The 27,940-nt window shown below is 43.9% G+C and overlaps 1 protein-coding gene across 5 annotated transcripts; it reads right to left on the bottom strand.

The window, feature by feature from the left end:
- Positions 1 to 1,195: 1,195 nt before the first annotated feature.
- On the bottom strand, positions 1,196 to 27,568 carry TMEM196 (transmembrane protein 196). 5 transcript variants are annotated; one of them, XM_082194016.1, is made up of 6 exons: positions 26,164 to 27,565; positions 10,117 to 10,173; positions 7,177 to 7,431; positions 6,064 to 6,137; positions 3,911 to 3,992; positions 1,196 to 1,931 (listed from the first exon to the last, which is right to left on the bottom strand). In XM_082194016.1, exons 1-6 carry the CDS (start codon positions 26,320 to 26,322, stop codon positions 1,869 to 1,871), a joined length of 690 nt encoding a protein of 229 aa, XP_082050142.1. In that variant the 5' UTR covers positions 26,323 to 27,565; the 3' UTR covers positions 1,196 to 1,868. The 5 variants fall into 5 exon arrangements, with proteins under 5 accessions (XP_082050142.1, XP_082050143.1, XP_082050140.1 ...); XM_082194017.1 differs by having other exon boundaries at positions 26,176 to 27,563; XM_082194014.1 differs by having other exon boundaries at positions 26,158 to 27,562.
- Between the last annotated feature and the right edge of the window lie 372 nt (positions 27,569 to 27,940).

Raw genomic sequence — 27,940 nt, 5'->3', positions numbered from 1 at the left:
ATGCCTCTCTGTTTGATTTAATGAAAGGGGTGACCTGAACATCAATTCTTGGCAGCTTCATGTTTTGCATTTGTGAGAGCTTTCATGCTGTGCACAAATGTATGACAAAGTCCTTTGCCTACTTGTCTATACTCTATGAACTTGGCAGCAACGTCTGACAAAGCAATTCAATTACACTTTGGGTTTATTGTCCTTGGCCCAGATCCTACTTCCGCAGATATACACAATGCAGACCTGTGTGCCCTGAAAAGTAGTATTGTCTATGTTATTGCAATCTATGACCTGGGTGTAAGCCAGATCATCGTTCCCCAGAAGCAAGGCTTACACATGATCCCGACTGTCAATTATGCAGAGGACAAGTGCTCTGCATTGTAGCGGCACCTTTGGCAGAGGAAGCCTCTTTACTGTGAATTTCGGCTGAACTACTTGTGTTTGTTATACACTTGCTTGTGATAAGGATGAGTCTGTGAACTTGGCAGCAATGTTTGACCAAGCAATTTAATTATACTTTGGTTGTAATGCCTGTGATCGTAGCTAGGGGTCGGTATGGAGGTAGTCAAAGGAGGGTTGTTGCATCAAAGCCTTGCTCCTTCTGCTTCCCCTGCTACATGTTATAATTTGTGTGTTCTAGTCAGTTGACCCCCTGGTCTGGTGGTGGTGTTAAACATCAGGGCAGGATCTGCATTGATCTTCTAAGCGTTATAAAGTATAACGATCTATAATGCTTAATGGCAGTTTCCCTTTGCCAGTGGGTCGCTGCTCTGCAGTGCCCTCTAGTGTCACATTTCCATAACACATTTTTAATGTTATAAACGACAAGTGTAGATCCGTCCCAGGTCTGCCCAGAATAAAGCATCTATCATCCACAATTTGTTTGTGGATACAGAGGACATCCTGGTGTGTTTAACTAAGTCCTGGGCAAATAATCTGGATAGCCCTGTGCTAAACTAGCTGTGTCTGCTTGGGTACTCAGTGCAACACTATTCCGGGTCAGGGGACAGGGATAGGAAGTGAAGTCGCCATCTTCCATTTAAAATAATCCAACATCCATGCCAGGAGACTGATCCACTCTGTCAGGATGTGAGAGATTGTTTGTAGTGGTTAGGAGGTACAGGTCAGTCAAAATCAGGGTTTTTTGTTCTCATGTATCTTTTTCAGGATGATTGTGGAACATTTTCACAAATACTCTGAACTGTCACACTTTTAGGTTTCTTTTTATTTGACATCTTGTATGAACAAATTATGAAATATACCTCACAAATTGAAAATATTTACAGTTTCTTTATAGCAAGGCATTGTTCAGGTTTTGACTTATGGCATCCTTAAAGCATTCTGTCTTTCAAAACAAAGACATCCGTGTTGTTGCAGCATGCTCATAATTCATTCATTAGGCTCTGCGTAGGAAAGGCGAGCCTTTCAAGTCTCATTTCCATTCCTGCCATTGTGCAATCCATTGTTTAAACACTCTTCATTTTCACGTCTGCGGGTTGTTGTGTTTTAGTTTTAATTCCAGAAAATCGTCATAAGGCGAGCCCGAGTAAGAGTCTGAAAAATTCATTTTAAAATATGATCACAGCCATCCAAAAAATCATTCAGACAAAAGAAGAAGAAAACATTAAGGATGTTATCACTACTGTGTATCGTCAAAATATGCAGTAAAATATCTTCAAATAACGGGAGAGAAAATCAAGACGAATCTCTCTGCAAGGAGATGCCACTGTGCTGTCGTTGTTTTCAGCTGTGAACTTATTGCAAATAAAAAGCCGCCATGTTTCCAGTGTCTTCTCTCAAAAGTCGCTGCCATCTACATCTTTGCCTCTTAAAGAAAATCCTGAAAGTAGTTGTTCTTCTTGAAAACTGTAAACCATTCAGTAGGCTCTTCCATTATAAATTAGGTGTGGGCCTCCATTACATATGTTGTCTGTCATTTCCTGTAAGCATAAAATGGGGAGTTGTGATTAAAGGCAATTTTTTTGTCAGCTTTGCATGTTGCTAATTAGCCAGTACAGATTTAAGCAACGTAAGGACTGAAGCTCACATCTGGCCTGTGCCAGATTTTCTTTCCTAGAATTTTTCCACCCAGAATGATCAGCCCATGGGTGTATTGCCACACAATGACAGTATGGAGCTGCCAGGCAATCTTTTCAAGGAGAGATTGGATGACACTGACTATTAGGAGTCAGCATGGTGTAGCGGTTAGAGTGTTGGACCATGACCTGGGAGACCAGGGTTCAAATCCCCACTTGGCCATGAAGCTCTAAAGGTGGCCTTAGGCTAGTTGCTCCCTCTCAGCATATGCTCCTCCCCACAGGGTAGTTGTGAAAGTAAAATGAGGAGAAGGAGAACTAAGTACACCACCTCAAGCTCCTTGGAGGGAAAAGTGGCATAGAAAAGTATAAATAAATGAACATTTAATGAGCCATCATTCTGATCTGTTTGTGAGATTAGAAGACATTGTGTTAAGCAAGTGCCATCCCAACACTTGCGAGTGCATCTCCTCATCCCTTTGCTTATTAGGGGAAAGTTCTGATCTTTTGGAAATCAGGCTTGTTGTGTGAGGGCTCCAAATCAGCTTCAATTGCACCGCCTGAATTTCCTGGGGTATGATTGAATCCCACCCAAAAGAGTGACAGTCTGGATCTGGAAGCGCCCTTAGTCATGGGTGTGGAAAAGCCTTGGTAGTTTGCGGCCCACAGGCCTGAGGCTGCTTCCTTGGCTCATTGGTTAGGGGAGCTTAATGCTGTGTAACATGATGTAATGAAAAGTGATTACATGAGAGAGCTAGAAAAAAAACCTCCAGACATTCTTCAGCCACCAAATGGAAGGATTCTACGCACGGAAGCATAGCAAAAGCTTCTTCACCAACCTTACCCATTCCAGCACACAGGCAACAGGTTAAAATGAAGACATCCGCTGTACACCTGCAACTGATCTTGAAGCTTAGATACGACCCCAAATGGCTATGAATTCAGAAGACAGTACATTTCTGAATACCAGTTGCAAGAAACCACGGGGAGAAGAGTGCTGTTGCCCTCAGGTTCTGCTTGCGGTCTCCCTATAAACATCTAGTTGGCCACTGGATTCTGGACTAGACGGACCACTGGCTGGATCCAGCAGGCTCTTATGTTCTTAAGCTTGATGGCCTGGTTGTCACCCATCCCTCTAAGTTTTATGACTCGTCTGGTATTTTCTTGTGTTAAGCATCTGCCTCACTGCCGCTTTAACTTAGCTTTCACTTTCTTTTCGTGGTGGCCCTCAAGCTCCAGTTCTTGTTAGGTCCTGATAGGTTTCTGTTTCTCAACAACTTATATTTCACATTGAGATGTGGACCTACTTTAGGGATATGCCTCATCTAGCTGTTTTACTCCAACTCCCATTATCCCTCACTATTGGCCATGGTGGCTGGGGTTGATGGGAGTTGGAGTCCAAGGTCATCTGGAAGGCCCTAGACTCCTTATCTCCTCACCCCTGGTCTACTGCTTCTTTCTCCTTCATTCCCAGTGCTGTTGGGAACTGCCTCCTGGTTATTTCAACTCTCCTTACAGCAACAGGACATCTGCCCTTCCTTCACCCTAGACAGCAGATAGCATGTGACTGAAAAAGTGTCTTTGACAAGCGGTAGCAGCAGAAATAACAACAACAACAACAACAACAACAACAACAACAACAACAACAATTTATTATTTATACCCCACCCATCTGGCTGGGTTTCCCCAGCCACTCTGGACGGCTCCCAAAAGAATATTAAAGACACAATACCGCATCAAACATTGAAAAACTTCCCTAATGGTCGCCCTAAGCAGTTTCTTACAATAAATCTGTCTTGTCCTGTTTTTATAATGCCCCATGGAAGAAATGGAACCTATGTTTGTATTATGGAAGAGATGACAATTGGGTCAAAATTTGATACCTTGGTCTCTGCTGGGATTTCCAGGAAGGGCGCCAGATAATGTCGGTTGAGGTGAGGATGTGGTGATGTAGATACCTGTCTGCTGGGAAACAGAGTGAGATGAATAAACTTAACATCCCTTCAGCCATTAAGCAGCCAATGGATGTCACCAGTGAAAGCCAGTATCATCCAGTAAAACAAATATTGGAGGGAGGGCTCAGGAGCTCCTCAGTCAACCAAGTCGCTGCGTTTGCTTAGGTTTCCCCATTTATAAAAAGGAAATTATGGAGCTTGCTTACATGATCAGAGATAACGGAGGGTGTATCAGTACTATGAGTACTATCACATTAAAATGCAGGAGGAGGAGGAAAGTCCCTGATTATACCCATTATAACTGGATTCTGCCTCAGATATAACTTTTCATAGTATAAACAAATCCAAACTTGTTGAAATAGTTGAAAGAGGAGAACAACTTAGGAGAGTTGTGAGGATGGATGGATAAAGGGCTGTTTTAAGCACTTCTCACATGGGAAGTGCAACATCATGGTTTTGTATCCTTTGTGAGCTATGGGGGGGGGGGAAGGTCTAAATTCTCAGTTCATTTGGGCTTCCAGTTCCGGTCTGCCTTAATGGAGGCAGCACCCACGACAGCGGGAGATCGTTGCCAAAGAAAAAACAAGGATGATTGGGGGTAATTATCCTTGCAAGTTCGCCCCAGGGACAGGGGGGAATGGGCTTCAGTCGCAGTTCATCTCAATACCTGGCTCTTGCCAGGATATTAGCTCCACCCCAAGCCATGATGGAGAACAGCAACAACCGGGAAAAGATAGACATAATAGTTTACAAGGACAGGAAGAAACATCACAGACAGAATAATTGCCACACACAGGAAGAGCAAGGAAATAGTTTGAATGTTTAACTGTAAATTTATAAATCATTTAATATGTCAGTACAAATGGAAGTTGTTAATATAAGTTGTTGTATAAGGGATTGTTATTTTGACTGGAGTGTAACTGAAATTAATAAGACTTTGGAATGCAGAAATAAAGTAAATCATCAAACCATCAATTCTAGCACGCGGGGGGTGGTGTCACCTAAATTATATAATTTGGCATCTGAATAATTGGTATTAGTAATTGTATTATAATTTGGCATTGTTATAATGAGGCTATTATTGGATTATTGTAATTGAAAACTAATAAAAATTATTATAAGATATAAATTCTCAGTACATTCATTCAAAAATGCTTACATAAAGTTAGCTATTTGAATTTTGCTCCTGAAAGTCATTATGATTATAGATGGTCAGTTTTTTAAAGAAATTGTTTAACTCATGACACTAAGCTTACAACTGTGCAGTGCTTTGTGGGTTTTTTTCAGGGGGTACTCAAGGGTACGCAGTACCAGCACCTCTTTTTGTTGTTAAAAAGTGTGGCACTTACTGTAACAATTTCATGGTGAGTACCGACACCTATTTTTCTAGAAAAAAAGCACTGCAACCGTGTCACTCTAAATCAGGAAAGTGCAATGCAAAAAAGTGTAAGTTTTTTTTTTGTTTTAAAAGATGATTTGGCTGTCTGTGACAAGGGTCTGTATTTTAAGTGCATACTGATTTGAAAAGGTGTAAGTCAGTCCACCGGTACATTCAACAAAATGCTTATTTGGATGCCTATAGGCAGGAAGACAGGAGTGCCTGGCATGCTCTGGTCCATGGGGTCACGAAGAGTCGGACACGACTAAACGACTAAACAACAACAACAATAAGGATCAATAAGTTAAATGAAGAACATACTTCCAACTCTAACATCTTACTGTGCAGTTTTCTGTGTCATGTTTCCTAGAAGTATTGTAAGTGAATAAAGACTTCTGGGGGTGATTTCAAAGCACCAACCAAGGACTCAGCAACATTAGTCAAAAACGAGCGCTTTGAATGTGTTATAAACATACAACACAAGATAGCGCTGAAGACCAAAAAAACAAAAAAAAACCCTTTGTGATTTTCCATGTTTTCTTTCTTTTGTTTTAAAGATTTAATTTCTGACTTATTCATAGCATTTCCCCCCTGTGTGTAGATCCACCCCAAGTCTGATTATGCATTCCTGTAAGAAACTAAACTTGCTACAGAGTTATTAAAATCCAAACCAAGCATTGTAGCATTCTAGAATTTAGCATACCTTGAAGGTAACTCTGGTGTCGGGGGTACCACTGGGCAGCTGGGCAGGTCGGTTATTTCAATACCCCTCAATCTCTAATATAACAGTCACAAATGAGGCAGAGAAACAGGCAGCATGTCAGTATCAATATATAGAAAGTTGTACTTCCTGTACAGATGTACACAATCAGCAAGTTCTGGCAATATACTCTAGTGCTGGACTGTAGCTCTTTAGAGTATAGGAGCAGATGACCAAGTGCATTCTCTTGCTAAGAATACCTTGTACATCCCCAGAAAGCCTGGCTCAAACCTCCCTGGTACGCAGGTTTTGTATGCTCTGGGAATATGTGGGGGAAATTCAGCCATCTGATTCTTCCACCTGCAGCTTGAAGCAGACCAAACCAACAACACATCCATTGCATGGGGTTGCTGATTGTTCAGCTTGACCAACATTGGGGTGGAGTTCACCTGTGGCCTCCAGTGTTGTTGGGATCCGAGCTACCATCATTCCCAGCTCCCAATGGTCAGAGATGATGTGAGTTGTCATTCAAAAGGACATCTGGAGGACCATGGGTTTTCCATCCCTGTCCCACATAGATTTGATCTTTGGACTCTCTCCATTTTACAAAGTACTAAGCAGGGGGAAACAATCAGAGCTTTCCCCCCCAGCCAAAAGTCGCCAAAAGTCAGTTCCTGCACCTCTCAGGTGGGCACCATTGCCATTATAAGAGAATGACGGAGGCGTTCATGGTGAGTTCCGGCACCTCTTTTTCTAGGAAAATATCACTGGAAACAATATTTTCATGCAACGAGGTGTGTCTGTATATTCACATTAATTAAGCAGGTTATTTAGGGAGTGCTAGACTTAGTGGCTAAGCATTTGTCTATCTTATACAATGGAACAATGTAGATAATTGACGCATTTTGTTGAAATGGGTGTACTGCGGAGATACGGTATCCAAAAATAGCTTTCTATAACAGAACGAAGCGTGCACCAAACGGCAGTGTTTCATTTCCCAGTCCTTTGTAAAGCCGAAAATTGAATTCTTCCCCTTACTGCTGAATGAATATATTAGAACACAAGAAGAGCCTTTCGGGAAGAAACGCAACGGTTTGGGAAGGCTGCCCAACTTACCTTCTCGCCCATTTCGTGGGAGTGATGCAGCGAGTGCTCTCTTTCTGAAAACATTCTTCTTTGCTCGTAGCTGGCTAGCCGACAAGTCAGCCACGAGGACAGAGTGCAGCCACCAATGCCGATGCAAGCCAGGGACATGGAGGTGACATGCAGAGGATAGAGAGCTGAGGATTTCTTTGTCAGAGCCCGAAGGAACTGAAAATTTAATATTCCTCCAATTAGTCCACAGATACAGCAGGCTGAGAAAAGTATCATCTAGGAGGAGACAAGAAAGATCACGTTACCATGGACTTCTCGGCCAGAGAAGGCAATTGGGGTGCAGGGGGGCTGAAAAGCAGAGTGACGGACTGACGGATATATAGCCGCACGGCCCAAAATATTTAAATAAATAAATAAATAAACCTCCCCTGGGCAGGTGATGACAAAGTATTTTGCAAACAATACTGTATTGGCCCGAACATAAGCCGCACACGAATATAAGCCGCAGCTTTAAAATTGGAGGGAGGGAGGAGAAAAGAAAAGAAAAATACCCAAATAGAACTCGCTCCCTTCCTTGCTGCTCCTGGCTGCACTCTCGGGGGGGGGGGCGGAGCTCCTGCTGCTGTTTGTCCCACACTCCTAGCTGCATACCGTAAGGTCGCAAATATAAGCTGCACGGTCAGAATCTGGGAGGAAAGTGTGGCTTATATTCGGGCCAATACATTACAGTACCTCGGGTTACAGACACTTCAGGTTACAGATGCTTCAGGTTACAGACTCCGCTAACCCAGAAATAGTACCTCGGGTTAAGAACTTTGCTTCAGGATGAGAACAGGAATTGTGCAGTGGCGGTGCAGCGGGAGGCCCCATTAGCTAAAGTGGTACCCCAGGTTAAGAACGGTTTCAGGTTAAGAACAGACTTCCAGAACGAATTAAGTTCTTAACCCGAGGTACCACTGTATATGCAATGGGGATTCTTCAGCTGTGATGCCTGCATCAAAGGGGGTTAGACCAGATGACCCTCTGGGCCTATTCCAAGTCTACAATTCAAAGAATCTAGAAGATAGATTTTCCAAAAACCAACCATAAATGATAAAAGACGGCCAAAAAGAATAAGGAAAAAACCTTCCTTGCCCAGAGACAGCATAAAATGATGTACAGCCCAGATTCAAAACATAAATTTTAAAAGCCTGGGTGAATTAAATACAACAACTCTTCACCAGCCTCCCAGTGAGCCTCTCTAGGTTGCTCCACAGCTGAGGTGCCACTACCAAAAAGGCCCTTTGCTTGATAGCCACCTGCTGCACTTCACATGGTGGGGCACTCATAGCTATAGCAGGGCCTCTGAAGAAAATCAGGTAGGCACATGTGGGAGGAGGGGAGCTTTGGACCCCAGTTACAACAAGCATGTCAATGAACACATATATGAAAGGTGTAAAAAGTAGCTATGAGTTCTACAGAACTTCTGACACCTGTGTGTACATTGTCTCAGAATGTGTAACAGGGGTTGCCATTCTTTTGGGGCCTGTGGGCACATCTGCAAACCATAGAAACCATTGTGGGCACCACGTACGCCACAACCAGGCAGTTTGGACAACTTCTCATATTGGCTACCACAGAATGCTTCTTTCAAGTTTATTTTCAACAGAGGCCCTAAAAGTGTACACCTCAGAAATCAAAAGCCAAGCTAAAGAGGTGCTTAGGTGAGATTGTCCTTTGTTTTGCATCAGTGGGCTCTTTGCCATTATAAATTATAATATTAGATGACATCAGGGCATTTTTTCAGCTGGAACTTGCTGGAACTCAATCCTGACACCTCTCAGGTGGGTGCCATTGCCATTATAAGGGATTACATTGCCATTGTAACTCACTCTACATGGGGCTGCCCTTGAGACTGACCCAGAAACTCCAGCGGGTGCAGAATGCCATGGCGAGACTCCTTACGGGGTCCTCGCCATGGGATCACATTCACCCGGTGCTATACCAGCTGCACTGGTTCCCGATGGAGTATAGGATCAGGTTTAAGGTGATGGTTTTAACCTTTAAAGCCCTATACGGCCTAGGACCCTCGTACCTACTGGACCGCCTCTCCTGGTATGTCCCACAGAGGATCTTAAGGTCTTCAAATAAAAACATTTTGGAGAGCCCAGGCCACAGGGAGGTTAGGCTGGCCTCAACCAGAGCCAGGGCTTTTTCGGCTGTGGCCCCGATCTGGTGGAATGCTCTGTCACAAGACACTAGGGCCCTGCGGGACTTGACATTTTTCTGAGATGGAGCTGTTCCACCAGGCCTTTGGCCAAGGCACAGTCTGATCTCTTCTCTCCTTCTGTAATCCTCATAGAACTCTAGCCAAATGGTTGCCATTAATTTGATTCTGAATCGATTTTAGAGTGTATTTTAATTAACTGACTGTGATTTTATATAAATTGTGCTATTTTTACTGTTGTTAGCCACTCTGAGCCCGGCTTTGGCCGGGGAGGGCGGGATATAAATAAATTTACTATTATTATTATTATTATTATTATTATTATTATTATTATTATTATTATTATTATTATTATTATTATACGAGAGAACGAGGCAAGTTCTGGCACCTCTTTTTCTAGAAAAATAGCACTGGATAACCACATTCTTGCCAGAGAGCTGAACTGACAGCTTTCAAAGAGCTTTCCCACCTCCTCCTTCCATTCCTTCACCCATTTTTCCACCTCTTACACTCCTTCTCGCCCTCAGGGCTTCCCTCTCCTATGGGATTAGGCCAAGGGCAGCACAGAATTAAACTGAATCTTGCCGGTCGCTCGCCTCTGGCCCAGAGTAGGAAAGTACCTACCTTTCCCAAGGGCACTTTCCACTGTCCTTTTGGAGATGGGGCATGGCGTCTTGCAGCAGTAAATAATTCAAGGCACACAGCAGTTTGCATTTCATCTATTGATACATAATACAAGTCATGCAAAAACTTACGACAAGTCCTGATTTTTTTTTGGCACACAGTATTCCACACGCTCCACAAAGCAGAAACTGTAACAACAAGAAGAACATATGTCATAACTGAAAGTCTAGAACAGCAGCATCAACTCCGCCACGCTGTAAAACAATGAAAACCGTAGCAGAATATTCATTTTTTTAAAGCTGTGGCTATATCTAGATGACAGGATTACTCTTTCGAAAAACAGTTTTCAGCCAAACCTCTTTGTATTTAGGAACAGCACAAACCAAATCCAAAATCCACTGGGATGAGAGTTTGGATTCGGCAATCTTAGAGCCACATCAACATCCCATTGCAGCCATCTTAAAAGGGGAACTTCTGAGGAGTTGTGGGAAAGAGAAAGGGGAGTCTTACACTTATTCAAAACCATGTTCGGCTCCATCCTGTCATTTAGGGCCCAATCCTCAACACTTAGGCCCACACTCACCTGCAGACTCAGCCAGCAGCAGCCCCTTCCAGAGGCTCCCAGATGGAGCTTGGAATGAGTCAAACTATGCCAACCTGTTACACTGATATTCTATAGTTAGGATTGCTCTGAAAGTCTGTTTCTAGGCCTGTTTGCAAGGTCAGCTACAGCCTGCCCTTTTGGCAGGTCATATCTATCCTTGAGTGCATGCAAAGTTATTCATATTTCCTATTAACCAGCTATTGAATGTTTCTCCTTTTGCAAAAAATGTTTTACAGCCATCCTCTTACTTCTGGTCAAAATGGTAGGGCTATGGATTCTGCTTTTCCTTCTCAGTTCAGCCTTAAGAAATGACAACCAGTGGCAATAATGGTCGTCAACCCAATTATACTTAATGTGGAGAAGTCAGCCAAATGCTACAAGTCAAACATCTTCATGCACAGATAATTTCAAACAGTGAATTTCAATAAATGAATCTGATGTATTTAGTGCAGAAACTGAAGCACAAAGTCTAAAACTGGGAATTTAGATTTCAGCACATTTTCCTGGGAATAAGCATCATTGAACATACTTCAATGGACTTCCAAGAATAGCTACATGAATCACACTGCATGTCCAGCTTGTTTCTTATTCTCAACAGAGAAATCGTAGAAACCCAAATTTAACCCCTCCTCCAGTTTACCACCATACAGTGCTTACACATGAAAACACTGTTTCACATTAACATTCAATTATTATTATTTTAAAATCTAGGGAAATTCAACACATTCCACCTCATCCTCCTGAAAAAGTTCAATTCTGTTTCAAATATCACCAGACCTAAATGCTGTCAGAGTGGTCTGTGGTCTGTAAATATTAATGGCTGGAAAGCCAAGATGAACCCAGTGTGCTTGGTTATACCTAAGCCCAACACTGTGTAAGATGTCACACATGCATGGATACTAGTTGGTGTCACCACGTCTGAGTAGTTCTCTAGGCCCAGCAACCCACAATGCAGCAGTGGCACTTGCAACATGGCAAATTACTCTGTAGTGAAGTGAGGTTCACCACACTGACTCTCTTGTTATGTCCCCGTCAAGCTTGGAAGCACTTCTGCTCTGGTGGTAGATCACTTGATGGAATGACCGCTCCATGCTTAAAACGGGGGGCGCCCTTTGCATGGACGCGCGCAGCCCCTAGATCTGGAGCGGCCCCAACAGCATAGGCTTGGCTTTGCCTTCCCTCAGGTGGGATACCTGGAGGTCTCCGCCTACCTCTGTCAGTTGTCCAATCCCACCTGGGGGAAGCGTTGCCAAGGAGACCAGGCCAGGTAGGGGAGGGATTACCTGCCCACACAATAGAGGGAGGATCTTACCTGGGAATCCTCACTTGGCTCCAGAGCTTCTCCCACCCTACCCACCCTCAGTTAATGTCTTATTTGCAGGTTAACTTTTCTTCATAGGTTTTGCAGGTTAACTTTTCTTCACAGGTATGCGGGCACTGCTACGATAAGGTCGCTGTTAAAGGGCCGGAAAGGAATTTCCCTGCATTGGTAGGTTTCGCCTTTCCCGTAGCAAAATGTCACAACTTTGGCGGTATCAGGCCTTGGGCAGAATCCTTTAGTCTTTTCGCCTCTTTGCGGCGGCGATACCAGGGTTCCCCGTTAAAGGGGTTTCTGAAGGGAGGCTTTGACCGTACGCTGAAAGGTCGTCATTGCTCTCCCCTGCGTCGGTGGCATAATGGGGGCGGCTATCTCTGCTTGAACATATGTTCTGCAGAGCCGACCCATCCCCCCCCACACACACTGGATAACCCTGAAGCTCCCTAGGTCCCCGGCTGGGGACTGGGGAGGGAGAACGCCCAATGCCTGAGCCAAGGTCTACCCACATTTGAAATTTAATAAAGTTGTGGCCAATTTAATCCCATAGCACGTTGTCATGAGTCGTTATTTCACATGACGGGGGGGGGACTGCGCGGGATCTGGGGACTCCGCCTGTCCACGCAATGCAATCATTGATACATAGACACATCACAATTAGCTTTTCCGGTAGACATAGTCTAACCTCGGTGTAAGCTTTGTGTAGCTTAATTGAGCTGAATTCTCAATAAACAGGATGCCTGGAGGATTCCTTAGGTGATCAGTAATTTGGAACCACCTGTACCCTAGACTACCTTGTGACACAGGAAGAATCTCCACCTATAGCAGTGAGGTTACAGGCATGATAATACAGGAGAGCAGCAGCAAGACTCAGCCTGCCAATATCCTATAAAAAGGTCAGGGGTGTGCAATGACTTAAAGTGCAGCATAGGCAGGAAAGGAAAAGTAGGTGAACCAGGGATGAAGAATCTAGGGCCCTCCAGATATTGTTGGATTACACCATCCCTGTATTGATCATACAGGCTGCAACTGATAGATGGAAAATGGAGTCCTAGACTCCCCTAGTCACCCTTTTCTTCTCCAAACTTGGTTCTCACCTGCCAGCTTTCTTCCATGTTACTTTCAATTACAGAGCCCTACAAGGTGCAAAGGGTGTTCAGCTCTCTCCTGGTGCATTTTAAAGCTCTTTCTCCATTCATTCATTCATTCATTCATTCTCCCTCTCCCTCTCCCTCTCCCTCTCCCTCTCCCCCTCCCCCTCCCCCTCCCTCTCCCTCTCCCCCCCCCCTCTCTCTCTCTCTCACACACACACACACACACTTAAGGCTAATCCATGCTTCCTCTTATCCTGCCACTTTCCCCCTGGGGAAAACCACTCTTTAGTGCTCAATTGGAACAAACAGCAGGTTTTATCCGGATTGACATTTGCTCCTATTTAGAGCGAAAATAGGTTTTCCCTAGGGGGAAAGGAGCAGGGCAAGGGAGAAACCACTTGGACCCATGTGTAGAAAGTGTGGGTCAAGTGGAAAACTGCTCACTTGCTTTTTTTTCTGGGCACATTTTCTGACACACATCATGTTTGGCCTGAAGCAACTACTTTTATCAAGTATGATTCTCACATCCTCACTCTGCATAGAAAGCAGGTTAGCAAGACATTTCACAATCTGCATAAACTCTAATTACGAATAAGCTGTCATTGGATATTACTGGAGGCAAAAAAATAAATAAACGGTTGCATAAAGTTACTTGGGGAGGCCATTCAGGCCAAAATGTGCATTAATCCAATAAGTTCCTGATGCAGTTTGGAAATGAATTGCCTTTGTTCTGATCCACTTGAGCTTCTTAAACCAAAACGAAAAGACTGCCATAAATCCCCTTACAGGCAATTTCTTTCCTAGCGACTAAAATATATTCAGCCTGCAACCCGGGAAGAGCTTGGAAGATCTATTGAATGCTATGATTTGGCTGTCTGCAGATTCTTTGTGGCAGAAAAAATGGGTCTGGAGCAGAGAGGGGAGGAATTGAGGCAAGGAGCTGAGACCCGGGTCTCTCCTTTCATAAGCTGTGGAGGACACTCTCCATAACTTAGGAATCAGACCCTGAGACAGTAATAGGCTGGTTGAAAGCTTAAAAAAAATTGAAGATCGTTGTACATAAGACAGAGGCGCTGTCAGCCTATGATTTAGGGAATGCTGTTGAGTCAGTCTTTGTTATGGGGCTGCACTGTCCCTTAAGAAAGAGGTGCAAAGCTTGGGGGAAGCATTTATATCAGGTTTGTGGAAGCCAGATGTTGTTCAACTGTGTATCATCCCTGGCTATGAACCATGCTTGCTGGGGCTGATGGGAATTGCAGTTCAGCAACATCTGGAGGGCCAAAGCTTTCCTACACCTGGTTTAGATCCTGTACTACTGCTGCTTGTAGTGCCTTCCATAAGCTTTGCCCAGCATGTCAGTCATATCCCTTCTTGGGGAGATGATCTCTGGCCACAGTTAAAACATACTCTGTTTACATCCAGGTTAGGTTGCTGCAAAGCACTGGTGTGGACCCTTCCAGGCCACAGGCCTGATTATGTCTATCAGGTCTTAGAGACTGGCCACCAGGCTATTTGGGGGGAATCTTAGAATCCTAGAATTGTAGAGTTGGAAGGGACCTGAAGATCTTCTATTCCAACCCCCTGCAAAGCAGAAATATGCAGCCTTCCCACATGGAGATCGAACCTGCAACCTTGGCGTTATCAGCACAGCGCTCGAACCAACTGAGTTAAGCTATTTTGTGAAGCAGCATGTAAGAACCAAATATACAAATGAATCAGGGAGGTGAATCAGGGCACCCATAGAATCATAGAGTTGGAATAGACCACAAGGGCCATCGAGTCCAACCCCCTGCCAAGCAGGAAACACCATCAGAGCACTCCTGACATATGGTTGTCAAGCCTCTGCTTAAAGACCTCCAAAGCAGGAGACTCCACCACACTCCTTGGCAGCAAATTCCACTGTCAAACAGCTCTTACTGTCAGGAAGTTCTTCCTAATGTTTAGGTGGAATCTTCTTTCTTGTAGTTTGGATCCATTGCTCCGTGTCCGCTTCTCTGGAGCAGCAGAAAACAACCTTTCTCCCTCCTCTATATGACATCCTTTTATATATTTGAACATGGCTATCATATCACCCCTTAACCTCCTATTCTCCAGGCTAAACATGCCCAGCTCCCTTAGCCGTTCCTCAGAAGGCATCGTTTCCAGGCCTTTGACCATTTTGGTTGCCCTCCTCTGGACACGTTCCAGTTTGTCAGTGTCCTTCTTGAACTGTGGTGCCCAGAACTGGACACAGTACTCCAGGTGAGGTCTGACCAGAGCAGAATACAGTGGCACTATTACTTCCCTTGATCTAGATGCTATACTCCTATTGATGCAGCCCAGAATTGCATTGGCTTTTTTAGCTGCCGCGCCACACTGTTGGCTCATGCCAAGTTTGTGGTCAACCAAGACTCCTAGATCCTTTTCACATGTACTGCTCTCAAGCCAGGTGTCGTTTTCATGAAGATCATGAAAATGTGGGTGTTCAGCCCTGAATCCCCACACCTCCCATGATTCGCAAGATTCTGGCTGTGGGATTCAGGTATGTGAGGACAGGCAGAGGAAAAAGGAAATGTGTTATGAGGGTCAAAGGAAGATGGTCTCCTTCAATCTTTTTTTGTAGTACTAGGAAGTTTGCTTGCACTGGGAAGAAAAATGCATAGCATCAGCCTGCGAGTAACTGGCATAAAAGACACATCTAGTGTAGATATTGATTTCTCTATGTAAAAACTGTCGTTTCTATCCAGGGGAAGGTAACATACCCTCCAACATTTCTCCAATGAAAATAGGGAGTAATAATACTAATACTAATAATACTAATACTAATTTAATTATTTATATCCCACCCATCTAACTGGGTTCCCCCAGCCACTCTGGGATGCTTCCAACATATATAAAAACATAATAAAACATTAAACATTTTAAAATAAAAAATAAAAAAGCTTCCCTATACAGGGCTGCCTTCAGGTTGTATAGTTATCTCCTTGGTTCAGGGGTCTCATAACTCCACCCCCTCCAATATTTCTCCAGTGAAAAACAGTGATGTCCCAAGGAAAAGGGGGACATTCTGAAATCAAATCAGAAACTGGGATGGTTTCTGTAAATCCAGGACTGTCCCTGGAAAAGAGGGGCGCTTGGAGGTTTCTGAGCTAATTACTTCTAAGTTCTATTGAAATCAGTGACTTAGATCAGTTGTGACTAAGGTGCCCTTACAGCTGCCGCTGCCTTTGGACTGCTTTTCTCTGAAGCAATTCCATGCAGCTGGGGCTGTGACTATACAGAATCCCAATCACCAGATGGGATTGTGTCACACAAAAAAGGGGCTACCACACATCTGTGTCTCTTGTCTGAAGAGCACCTAAAATACCACTGATTTCATTCAATGAAATTAGGTGCAGCTAGTTTCTCTGTAAAGGAGCCTAACTGGGTTTACTGTAGGCAGACCGAGAGGTGACTAAACCAGAGAGAAGATTCAGAGAATGAATAATCATTGGATCAGTTTTGGCATTTGAATGCCACTCATTTGTCACTCATTTCAGAAGTGAGTCATCAGGGTTTTCTGTATGAGTGATATAAATGCTTAACTGTCAATAAGTTAGCAGGTTTGCTTTGTGTGTGTGCTTGCTTCTTACTTAATATTCACACACACAAGTTAGACTTTGGAGGGAGACCTGGGGGGGGGGATGGTGCAGCCCAAACGATCAGAATCTCCATGCTGATCCACGTGGCGGTTCCCGAACCATCCGCGGGCTGGATCCAGAAGGCAATTTGGCTGGATCCAGCCCCCAGGCCTTAGTTTGCCAACCCATGATCTAACAGAACAGATCCCAAGTTAGCAGAGAAAGTTGGCAAAGAGGAAGACTATGCCCAGCTTTTACCTTCAGGTACTCTCTCAGGCGTGGGACGCGGGTGGCGTTGTAGGTTAAACCACAGAGCCTAGGACTTGCCGATCAGAAGGTCGGCGGATCGAATCCCCATGACGGGGTGAGCTCCCGTTGCTCGGTCCCTGCTCCTGCCAACCTAGCAGTTCGAAAGCACATCAAAGTGCAAGTAGATAAATAGGTTCCGTTCTGGCGGGAAGGTAAACGGCATTTCCGTGCACTGCTCTGGTTCGCCAGAAGCGGCTTAGTCATGCTGGCCACATGACCTGGAAGCTGTACACCGGCTCCCTCAGCCAATAAAGTGAGATGAGCGCCGCAACCCCAGAGTCGGTCACGACTGGACCTAATGATTAGGGGTCCCTTTACCTTTACCTTACTCTCTCAGGCACTGTTTGGTAGCTTGGATGGTTTTGCAAGAGAACTAGACAAAGAGTGATCGGTCTAGCAGTGGTTATTAATTTAGCAGAACCTAATAACTCATGAAAGCTATTGTACTTTAACGTAATTATAGTAAGCTGCTCAGAGAATGCTGTTATCAGATGACATAATAATGCCATTAACATCGTTCTCTTTCCCTCCCCGCCTCTCCCTCTAGCTATCTTTCTCTCCATGTGCATGTGCGGCCGAGCATCAGTTCACACAACCACTAATACAGCAGTCCAAAACCCTTGTTGCCTCACTTGTGGGGAGGGAGGTTGGATTCACCCACCCAACAGCCTCCCGCCAGCTCCTGCCTGAGGCATGAGACACCTTCCCCTTCTGCCAGCACAGGCAGGGGGGAGTGCCACTGGTGAGACCCACCCCACTAGAAATAGCCAGCCACAACATGGGCCATTCTAAGGATAGGGAAGGACAGAGCCACCCCAGGACCCAATGGATCCTGAGCCAACCCACTGCTGTTGGGTGATGGCTTCAGGCCCAGTCTAAGCCCAGTCACCATATCTTCTCCAGGCAAACTACTTGCTCCCCTTCTGTTCTGGCCACCAGTTAGGATTTCTCCTCTAGCGCAAGACCAGATGTTTCCACCACTTCACTGCAATGGGCTCATACGAGGCCTTTGCTCATGGGTCTAGCCCAGTTTCTCAGTTTTCTCTTCTTAAATTGGTTTCTCCACATTTCTGCAGCAATTTGAGATTTTCAAAAAAGCATCCCGAAAATTCACCAGCATTTTAGTACAGATTTCTCTGAATAAACACCTCTGTGTGCCGTTTTGACCCATGCACGCACTTTTGCAAACAGTTTATCCTAAGACAATGCACATTATGTGCCGTTTTCACAAATGTATCTGTTTTTATGCACCATTTCCCCTAGCATACGCAATGTTGTAAACATCGTTTGGCTGGGGAACTGCCCTGCAAAATCAGAGAAGAGAACATTGCAAAAGAGCACTGGGTATCAGTTCTCAGGCAGTTTCAGAACGTGTGCATTTGATAGCTTCATCTTCAAATGCAAACCGGATTAATTTTCTCCCGCATCTCTGATTCGGATTGTAGTTGGTGCACTGAAGCGAAAGCAGATAAGAGTAGTGGTGAGCCCAGCTGCAATATGAATGGGTAGATGGCTGCAGGTGACATCCATGCCATGAATGTGCTGTACAGCAAGGGGGGGTGAGGTGTCCATGTGCTGAGCAGCAATGTGAAAGAGACAAGGTTATTTTGTTTCTTACTTGTTGGATATTATTGTGTACATTTTTAAAAAAATATGTTAAATTTAAATTAATTTTCATTACTTTGAACCAGGGTTGTGGGGACTCAGTTCCAGTGCCTTTATTTTTTAAGATGCCAAGAAGTGCAGTAGTGGTAAATTGTGAGGCCATGTCAGTGTGGTACAGTGGTTATTGTGCTAGACTAGGACCAGCGGGACCAGGGTTCAAATCCCTACTCAGCCATGAAGCTCACCGGACCAGTTAACCACTCTCAGCTTAGCCTACCTCACAGAGCTGTTATGCAGATAAAATGGAGAGGAAGAGAACCATTTATGGCACCTTGGAGCTCCTTGGAGAAAAGGTAGACATATATATAATAAATACAGGGAATAAGTTCAGGTGCTTTTCATGACAACCCCAATAGCTACGCATCTTCTGAGATTAATTCTCAAAAAATGATTCATTCTGAAAATGATTTTTTTGACCAGTGCAGACACTACAGCTTCAATATCAAACTAAATTCTCTCTCTCTCTCTCTCTCTCTCTCTCTCTCTCACACACACACACACACACACACACTTTTGCTTATTATCCAGCCTGATGGACAGTTCTGACTCAAATGCTTGCGAGCTATTTTGCAGCGTTTTGGTTACCATAAAAAAGTGACTTGGGAGTTTTTCAAAAAATAAAGTGGCATATTCATGCTAATATGACCCATCTCTATGTCTGCTTCGCCTATTTAGTGAGTTTCTCTCTTTGAGAAGAGCTTCTTTAACAACTGGTACAACAGTTGCGACCTTCCCAGGACTGGGAGAGCTTGATCACACTAATTCAAGACTGTGTTAGTGCAATGCATTCCAGTATATAGAGCTTCCTTTGAGTTTGGCCCAGAATACTGCAATCAGTGCAGAATACTGCAGCATGATTTCCGACGGGAACGAGACCCTGTCAGCATATTACACGCCTGCCCAGAGATCTGCACAGCTGCTGATTTCTTACTGTGCCAAATTCAAGGTGCTATTGGTATTATGGCATATAAGCTATTATACAGTATGGTCATATCTAAAGCTCTCAACAGCTTGGGACCAGTTTACTTGAAGGATAGCCTTACCCCATATGTGCCCACTTGATTACGTTGATCTGTGGAAGCGGCACTTTTACAAGTATCACATGATGTATGTTTCACATCTACAAGGAATTGATCCCTCACTGTGGCAGCACCTACTCTCTGGAAGTCCCTGCCCATTAATGTTAGGTAAGAGCCTTCACTGTATTGTTTTCAGCACCTGCTACAAAATAAATAAAAAATAAAAAATCAAACCTACCCATACATGTATTTTCAATATTTGCTTATGTATTAAAGTTACATTCTGCCTTTCCTCCCAAAGGAGCCCAGGGCAGCACATCATTTTGTTATGTGGTTTTACAGTAAACCCACAACTTATGTGGACTTAGCTTGTGCACATTGAGCTTTACACACATGGGGATTTTAATTTTTTTTAAAAGGGGGTGGAAAGGGGATAGCTTTTGGGGGGAAATAACTTTGGCAATCCTGCCCACCACTGAACCCAGTGCATTTTGACTATACACAATTTTGGTTTTAGTCATGATTTAGTATGAACATAATCCTGCATAGCCTGCGAACTTCCTGCATTATATATATTTCTTTTAAAACTTCTGATTTTATTTTTGTTTGGATACCTTGCTTTTAACATTTGATTTGATTAGAATTGTTCAATGAACCTTTTATATTGTTTTATGTAAACCGCTAGAGGCTTTTTTTTGTTGATGAAGCAGGATATTAAATCTCATTAATTGATTGATTAATGAAATGGCTGGCATGAAGAGGATTGGCCAATCATACCCCCTGGAGGGGGGCTCCAGGAAATGACTTCATCATCCTTGCTGTGTGATAAATGGTGGTGCTTCCTCCCTGGCCTGCTACGCCATGGTGTCAGGGCTCAGCCCAGAATCAGAGGAAGTGAAGAAGAGAGCAAGTGAGCGAGTGGGTGGGTGTCTCTCTTGTTAATGAACAGAGTGACTTCCAAGCACCACAGGGAACCACTGCCAGCAGCCCTCTCAAACATCTGAAATGAGAAGAAAGGCCTGTCTAGATCCTAGACAGTTTTTAGCCTGGGCACTTCTTGTTTGAAAATCAAAACACTGAATCGATATGGCACTTTTGAAGTTAGTAGCTAGCACATGCACTACCACTGATGTGACTTACATAATTCAGGATTATTATTTTTTAAAAAAGCAGATTTATTCTTCCTTTTTGGTGGATGCATGCTTGCATGCCTTCCTCTGTGTGTAGAGGCGATTTGTATGCATGCTGTCACTCTCTTCGCAGTGTATGCCTGTGTGCTCAACACGCTCGTGCAATTGGTTCTGCCGTTTCTATGGAGAACCAGCTCATTCCGTGTGAGTAGTAGATTTTTTAAAAAGTCAAATCTAGCAGCAATTCTATTCACCTCAAAGGACTAATTACACCTCACGTTGTATGACTATGACAAGTAATACAAGTGGAAAGGCATCCAGCATACAACGGCTGGATTCAAAGAGTTTTTGTATTTCAGTCTTTTATCCACTCGTATAACTGAGAGGACAGACATATCTTCATCTATATCACAAGCAAGATAAGGGTCTCCACAGAGATGAGATTAACTGAGTGATTGATTTTAGGTTGTTGCCATATAACTAGACTCTTCTTCCAATATCTGTTGCCTTAACGGAAACTGATTTCTTATAGAGTGAGAACCATGCCAAATTGCAACTCCAGAAAAATTAGGTGGACAGAAGCAGAAGATCCATAATATATTTTACTACATATTTTAATATATTTCTTTTCCTTTCATTTCTCTCTTCTCGGATATATTAACCTTTCTGCTCTTGAGCTTGGAAAACTCATTAGCTCTCACATTTGTAATTAGTGTAACCATTCTGTTCTGAGGTCCCTTATTGGAGTAGAGCTCTATATTTTGACAGTCCGCAGAAATTCCTTTTAATAGACATGAACAGAGCAATCCCACACATGTTTGTTTAGAAGTAAGTCCCACTGTGGTCAATGGAGCTTGCTCCCATATGTTTGCATAAGATGACTCTTTCGTCTTGTTTCCAAAATACTTTGGGTTCAGAAGTCCCAGGTTCACTTAAAAGACAGCTGGTAGAAGAGCTGGCAAGATATTCACCCAAGTCCTTAGCGTCAAGACCTTACTGAACTAGATTTAGTATGAGACAGCTTCATATCTTTCTAAGTGTGGGCTACTCTCATCCAAGCAAAGCCATGAATTTTTAGCATCTTTGGACCATCCTTGGTACCAAGGATCTTCCAGGTCTAATATCCCTATCATGAATACAGAGATGAGCACTAGACAGCCTCTAAGTGGACCTTTGGCCCTCCAGATGTTGTTGGTCTGCAGTTCCCATCACCATTGAACATTCTGGTTGAAGATGATGGGGGTTGGGAGTCTAACAATATCTGGAGAGTTACAGGTCCCCCCAGTCCTATATGGTATGACTGAAGCGGCTCCCATTAAATATCAAATAATATCTGGTTTTCTTTCTTTTAAAATAATGTTTTTCATGGTTGCAGCCGGAGAGTCTTTGGATTATGTACCAAAGTAAGCAAGACCCTACAATTCTTATATGGCTTTTCTTCCCCAAGATTTCTAAATCAATTTAATGATGCCAACATTTTTTAGTGTTCTTGCTCCACCCAGATGTCTTGGGTATTCAGGAAGTGTAATAGGCTTTGTCTACCACATCTTTTGATATTACTTGTAAGTAAGATATAGCCAATTTCCGCAAGAATATGCCCAATACCTCAAAGTCTGCATCTCACAGTATGTTTCCAACTGGCCTTGAACAAGTTTCCACTCATACACGACCCTTATCATTATGAAGGCAATTAGCACTGACTATATGAGCAGTTCCATTGATCTTGGTGGGTCTGCTACTGACCATGAACCAATTTTTTTATCCATGAAGGCTGTCAGCAATAAAACTATCTTGTGCATCAGAACTCTGCACAAATGTGACCTTAATTTCAATAATGGACTTGCTTATGCAAAAAATACTGCTGTGGACTGGAGTCCACACATTGCAACTATGGCTATACTGCATACCATTGTTGTCAATAAAAATTGGTTTACAGCAATGAGAAGGTATAAACACCAAAGTTATGGAATCCTAAAGTTATGAAACACCCTCCCTAAGGAAGTCTGCCTGGTCCCATTTCTGCTCACCTTGTGAAAATATATTTATTACAGTTGGCTTTTGAGATACTTTTTAACTGTATCTGAATTACAGGGTAACAATGTTGGGGTAATTTTTTAAAACCTTTACTGGCAGTGATGGTGCATTCAACTGCTATTCTCTGCTTTATAAATGTTTAGCCACTTTGAGTGTTCTTTTAAAATAGAAAAGGTGGCTAAAGGTGCCTAGCAGTAAACAAATAAAAGCAAATATATCATTTGGCAGCTTAATAGGATATTGTGGTTGGTGAGACAATATGTGTAATAGAGATGTGCATGATTTCAATCTACACAAAGCAGGATATTCTGAGCTAAGGTTTCCATAGTAACCTTCCCTTTAGCCACTTATGTGTGAAACTGGGCTCCCATCTAGTTGCAGCTATTTGGAGACAGAAGTGGGTCAAAGGCCTTTAATTAAATTTCCATGTTATGTTATTTTTAGGAAGAGTGCATAAAAATCAGCTTTCCTCTAATGGGTGTGCTCTTCAGAAGTTTGAAGCAATTCATCCCACCCTACCTGACCCTCTGATACCTGAAATTATTGCAATTAAAACAAAACCATTCAGTTTCAAGCCTAATTCTGCAGTTACAAGCATGCTTACTTGGACATGAATCTCAATGAATTCAATATGGCTTTCTTCGGAGCAAATATGTCTAAGATGAGATTGTTAGACCAACCACAGAGCACATTTACAGAACAGATACAGTGGTCTCAGAAAGCTTGCTGCGCCATTGATAGGGTTACAACCTGGCCAGTATCATATGGGGAAGCTGACTATATGAATTAGCTCTCTCAGAAGCCATTCAGTAGGGTACACCTAACTGCATCAACCAGCTCATACCCCTTGCAGTTCTTGAAAAAGGCAGAGATCTCACCCTTGCGGGAAAACAATGACAGTTTAGCAAAGGTAAGCTTGAAACCAAATATTTGAGGATGCAGTCACAAAACCATACAGCATGGCACATTTTTAAGTTAGGCATCCACCCAGAACCCAGGCTTGCGGAAATGTCCCATACGTCCTGTATGTTGTGTACCCTGCTATGTGTGTACTATCCACGTGGAACAAGGTAGCTGCAAATTAATATGGTTGGATGACTCCATCATGAGTTTAACCATGTTCTAGATCAGGCTGTTCATATATGATTTTTTTAAAGCTGTACTCATATTGGTATGCACAGAGGCAACTAGCAAGGAAGCCCAGAAATAGATTAAAAATATGCAAGATCCTTACCCAATAAAACTTCGTAATAGTAGAACATTTCCAGGCTTACACTGAGGCAGGAAACCCACTAGGCTAATATGAATATGCACCTAATTATCTAATTGTCTATCAGTATCAGTATTTTTTATCCACAGCTGCTTCTTCAGCTGAGCACTGCCATTCAAAGGTTTAATGATTACTCCTAGTCTGACAAAAGCCATAGGGTTGAATCCAACCCAAGTTTGTTGGAACTTAAGTCCGATTGATTTCATTGGGATCTAAGTGCAAGTAATTTGGGTGGGATCCAACCTGCTCTTCAGAAAGCTATACCTCCCCCCACGCATGCCCACTATTATACTCGGGCCACCTGAAAGTGTGAAATTGTGATTCCCAGCTCTTACCACAATCTATAAGTGCTTCTTCTGTGGCTCAGCAGCTTAATCAATGTGCTGGTGTTACTTTCCAATAAACATGTACTAATATGTAGGTAAATGTACTAACTAGACATTTCAACACAGGAATGTGCAGCTATTTTGTCTAAAATCAGAGGAAATGGTCACCTTGTGCATCGTTTTTCCCCACTTCATTTCTCTTTAAGTTTTAAAGTTCTTATTCAATTAAAATTATGAATCCTAATACAGGTCACATTTGCTTTGCTTTCTAATGATTTAAACAGAACCAGTGAGGAAATGTACCTTGTATGCTATGCTTTTTATACAAATGCAAGTGAAATCATCGGTCAGCATACCCCACTGTAACCTAACTAATTTCAGCTGAAAACTCCACTGCTACTCCATGATGGCTGCATTGATGATTATTACCATGCACCACAATGTTAGCCATGCTGGGCATAACATTGAAAGTTACACATACTTAAGTCCTATCCCACTCAGTTGGATTTAATAATGTAACTGAGATTTAAAATTCAATTCATCTGAATGGGAATTAAACCTGCTTAGTTTTGTTTGGGTTGCACCAAATTCCATTTAAATTAATAGGACTGGTTTCCAAAGATTATGTTTAGGAGAAGGGTGCCTAAAGCTGAGCTCTGAAGAACATTGGATGCCAGTCTCATGAATTGCAATAGAAAACAGTACAATGTACTTTCATTCAACAAATAGTTACAATGGATGGAGGAGGAGGAAGAAGAAGAAGAAGAAGAAGAAGAAGAAGAAGAAGAAGAAGACACCCTCTATTGAAGCTGAGGTGTCAATCTTTATTTTACTGATATTTAAAGTGGTGGTGGTGGTAAGTGATTTCAAACAAAGAACATATGATGTCAAAATGAATTGTGAATATGCTTGAATGTTGACTGACTTTGTCCACATTTTCAGTTCCTGGTAAAATCCTGACTAAAAGATGCAGTTGCTCTATCCTGATCACAATAAAATGATGTAATTCTGCAAGAACATGCTTCCTTTTCATCCTTTCAGAAATATGCAGTCTAAGGCATGTCCTTGGCATCATTTGGAAATACCTTTTCTGTCTTTGGACTACCACCTGGTCCTTTGCACAATGGTGCAACTAGATAATTTTAGACATAAGCATCTGGTAGGGGGGTACTGGCTTAAGGTGGCAATGTGCATTACTTTGCTTACTTCCAAAGTGTTAAGCCACCCCTGTTCCATTTGGGAGTCTTCTGCTTATTCTGCTGTATGGGGTCCTGGACTTCTGCCTGCCCACCCAGCCCCCTTATACCAAGTCAGACCATTGGTCCATCTAGCTCAATATTATCTGCTCTGACCTGGGGCTTCAGGTAGGAGTTTTCCCAGCCCTACCTAGAGACACTTGGGAGCTGCATGCATGATGAACACTCTGCCACTGAGCTATGATCCTTCCTCCATGGCTTTGCATGGAGCAGGGCAGCTGGAAGAGTTTTACACCCCACTGTAGATTTTTCCATGGCCAAAAGCATGGCCCAGTGTTCCGCAGGTATAAATCTGATGAAGGCTGCGGTGGGGTGTGAGATTTTATGCTAGAGGGTTCAAATAAAGTTCAGGTTATATTGTCCTAAAATAGGTTGGGAAGGGGAGGGGAGGGAAGGGAAGAAAGGAAGCATTCTATACACATGGATCATGCAGATATCAAGAGTGCACTGAGCATGCAAGCTAGATAAAGGGCCGTATGGAAAATTAGCACCCGCTGAGCACAACATCATCACCATCAAGAGTTAAAGAGAGAGTGAAATGGCTAACGTACACACACCCCGCTCCATACCGGAGAAGAGTCTCCCAGCTGAGGCGCACGCTCGGAAAGAGCCAGGCTGAAGCTGACCGCCCCCACGGCCACGCTGGAGACCCCCAGCCCTATCTCCAGCACGGAGAGCACCAGGAGGCCTCCGATGATCTGACTGCTGGTGCACATCCTCGCTCGGTCATCGTTCCTACCAAATCAGCTCCGAAAGCGACGCATTCGCCTTCTCCAAGGGGAAGGGAAGAGGGAGGAGAAGGGCTCTACCCTCCGCGGCAAACTTTTGTCCTCTTCTTCAGCAGCAGCGGGCAGGCATATAGCCACAGCGGTGAAGGCCGGGTGGCCTCGAGTCTGGGCGTGCTTCTCTCTCCAAGCCGGGCCGGAGATCCTAAATCTGGGCGCGCCTCCAGTTGATGGGTCGGGGAGGTGGATTTCTCGCGCTGCTCTGTGCTGGGCGTCGATGAAGCCTGGAGCGGATAAAGCGCCGCTGCGGCCACGCAGAGCCCGAAGGAAGCTTCAGCGGGGAGCTGTCCGAGGTGCTGATTCCTCCTTCCCCAAACCTCCCCGACGCGCGCTCTCCAGACGCTTCCTGATCACGCGACTCTCCTCAGCGGTGGCATCGATCTTGTTCTCCTTTAGGGTGTCTGTCTCTGCCTTGCTCTCTCTTTCTGCGGACGCTGTATAATAAGAGTCTGGATATCTTTGAGGCTGGCGAAGGCAGATTAAATTCAGCACCACGCTCCTCTCTTCTCGCGCTCAGCTGGTGTCTTCTCCAGAAAAGAGAGAGGGGGGAAAGCGACCTTGTCTGAGCGTCTCCTTCGCTCTCATTGGAATGACCTCGCTAAGAGTTGGCTGGAGGGAGGAGACGCCGAAGGGGGAAGCCCAGCCCTAGCAAGAATTATGCATGAGCCTGGACGCGGCAAGTTCACAGCAGCCCCGACACAAGCGCTCACGCCCAGCGCTTTGAACCAACCCCAGCGGCGACGACGCTGGTGTAATTCTTTATAATCTATGGGGTGCAAAACTGCAGGTCTCTTTGGTGCATTGTGTGAGGGAAGAGCAGTGGTGGAGTCAGGTAATTTTTGACACAGCCCCCCAACCCAACCCAGACCTATCTTACTGGTGTCCCTCCTCTATAGATGGTGATCTGGTGGGTTCCCCCCACCCCTGCCTATGTTCAAATGCAGTAAGCAAGTCCTGCTGGTTTTGCCCACCCACACTAAGTGGGACCCCAGGCTTCTGCCCAAAGTCCTGCCCTGACAGTACCATTGTACAAGAATGAGTCAGATAATGCAATATTTTCCCCATACCTCCATCCCAGAAAGGACTGGTCTTTTTAAATATATGAAATATTGGGAAATTGTTGGAGTTATGTAACATCTCTTCTTCTGGTTTCAACATTCACAGTTATCAATAAATACACATCAATAGTGACATATATAACCTGCTTCTCCCATTCTGATTCTAAAGCTATTAAAAATAAAACAATTGAAATATTTAAGTGGGACCACTTCCAGGTGGAATGATTTACATAGCATATAGCAGGGTGAGGGTAACCCTTGGCTCAGTGGTAGGGCATTGGTCTCGTATGATGGTCTCAGGTTCAATCCTTGGCCTTTCTAGATAGAGTTGGCCTCTCTAGATAGAGTTGGCCGGCATGGCCCCCCTTCATCCGGTGGGAGGCTGTGAGTATGGCGAGGCCTTCCGTGAGGTAGTGCAGTGGCCTTCCAGGCCTCCAGTAGCCAGAGCAGCCCCCCTTCATCCAGCGGAAGGATTGGGGCCATGAGGACTG

Source organism: Podarcis vaucheri (genome assembly GCF_965113315.1).
Source record: "Podarcis vaucheri genome assembly, chromosome: 12".
Taxonomy (NCBI): domain Eukaryota; kingdom Metazoa; phylum Chordata; class Lepidosauria; order Squamata; family Lacertidae; genus Podarcis; species Podarcis vaucheri.
The sequence above is the reverse complement of the archived record's forward strand: the minus strand, read 5'-3'. Positions and strand labels throughout refer to the sequence as shown.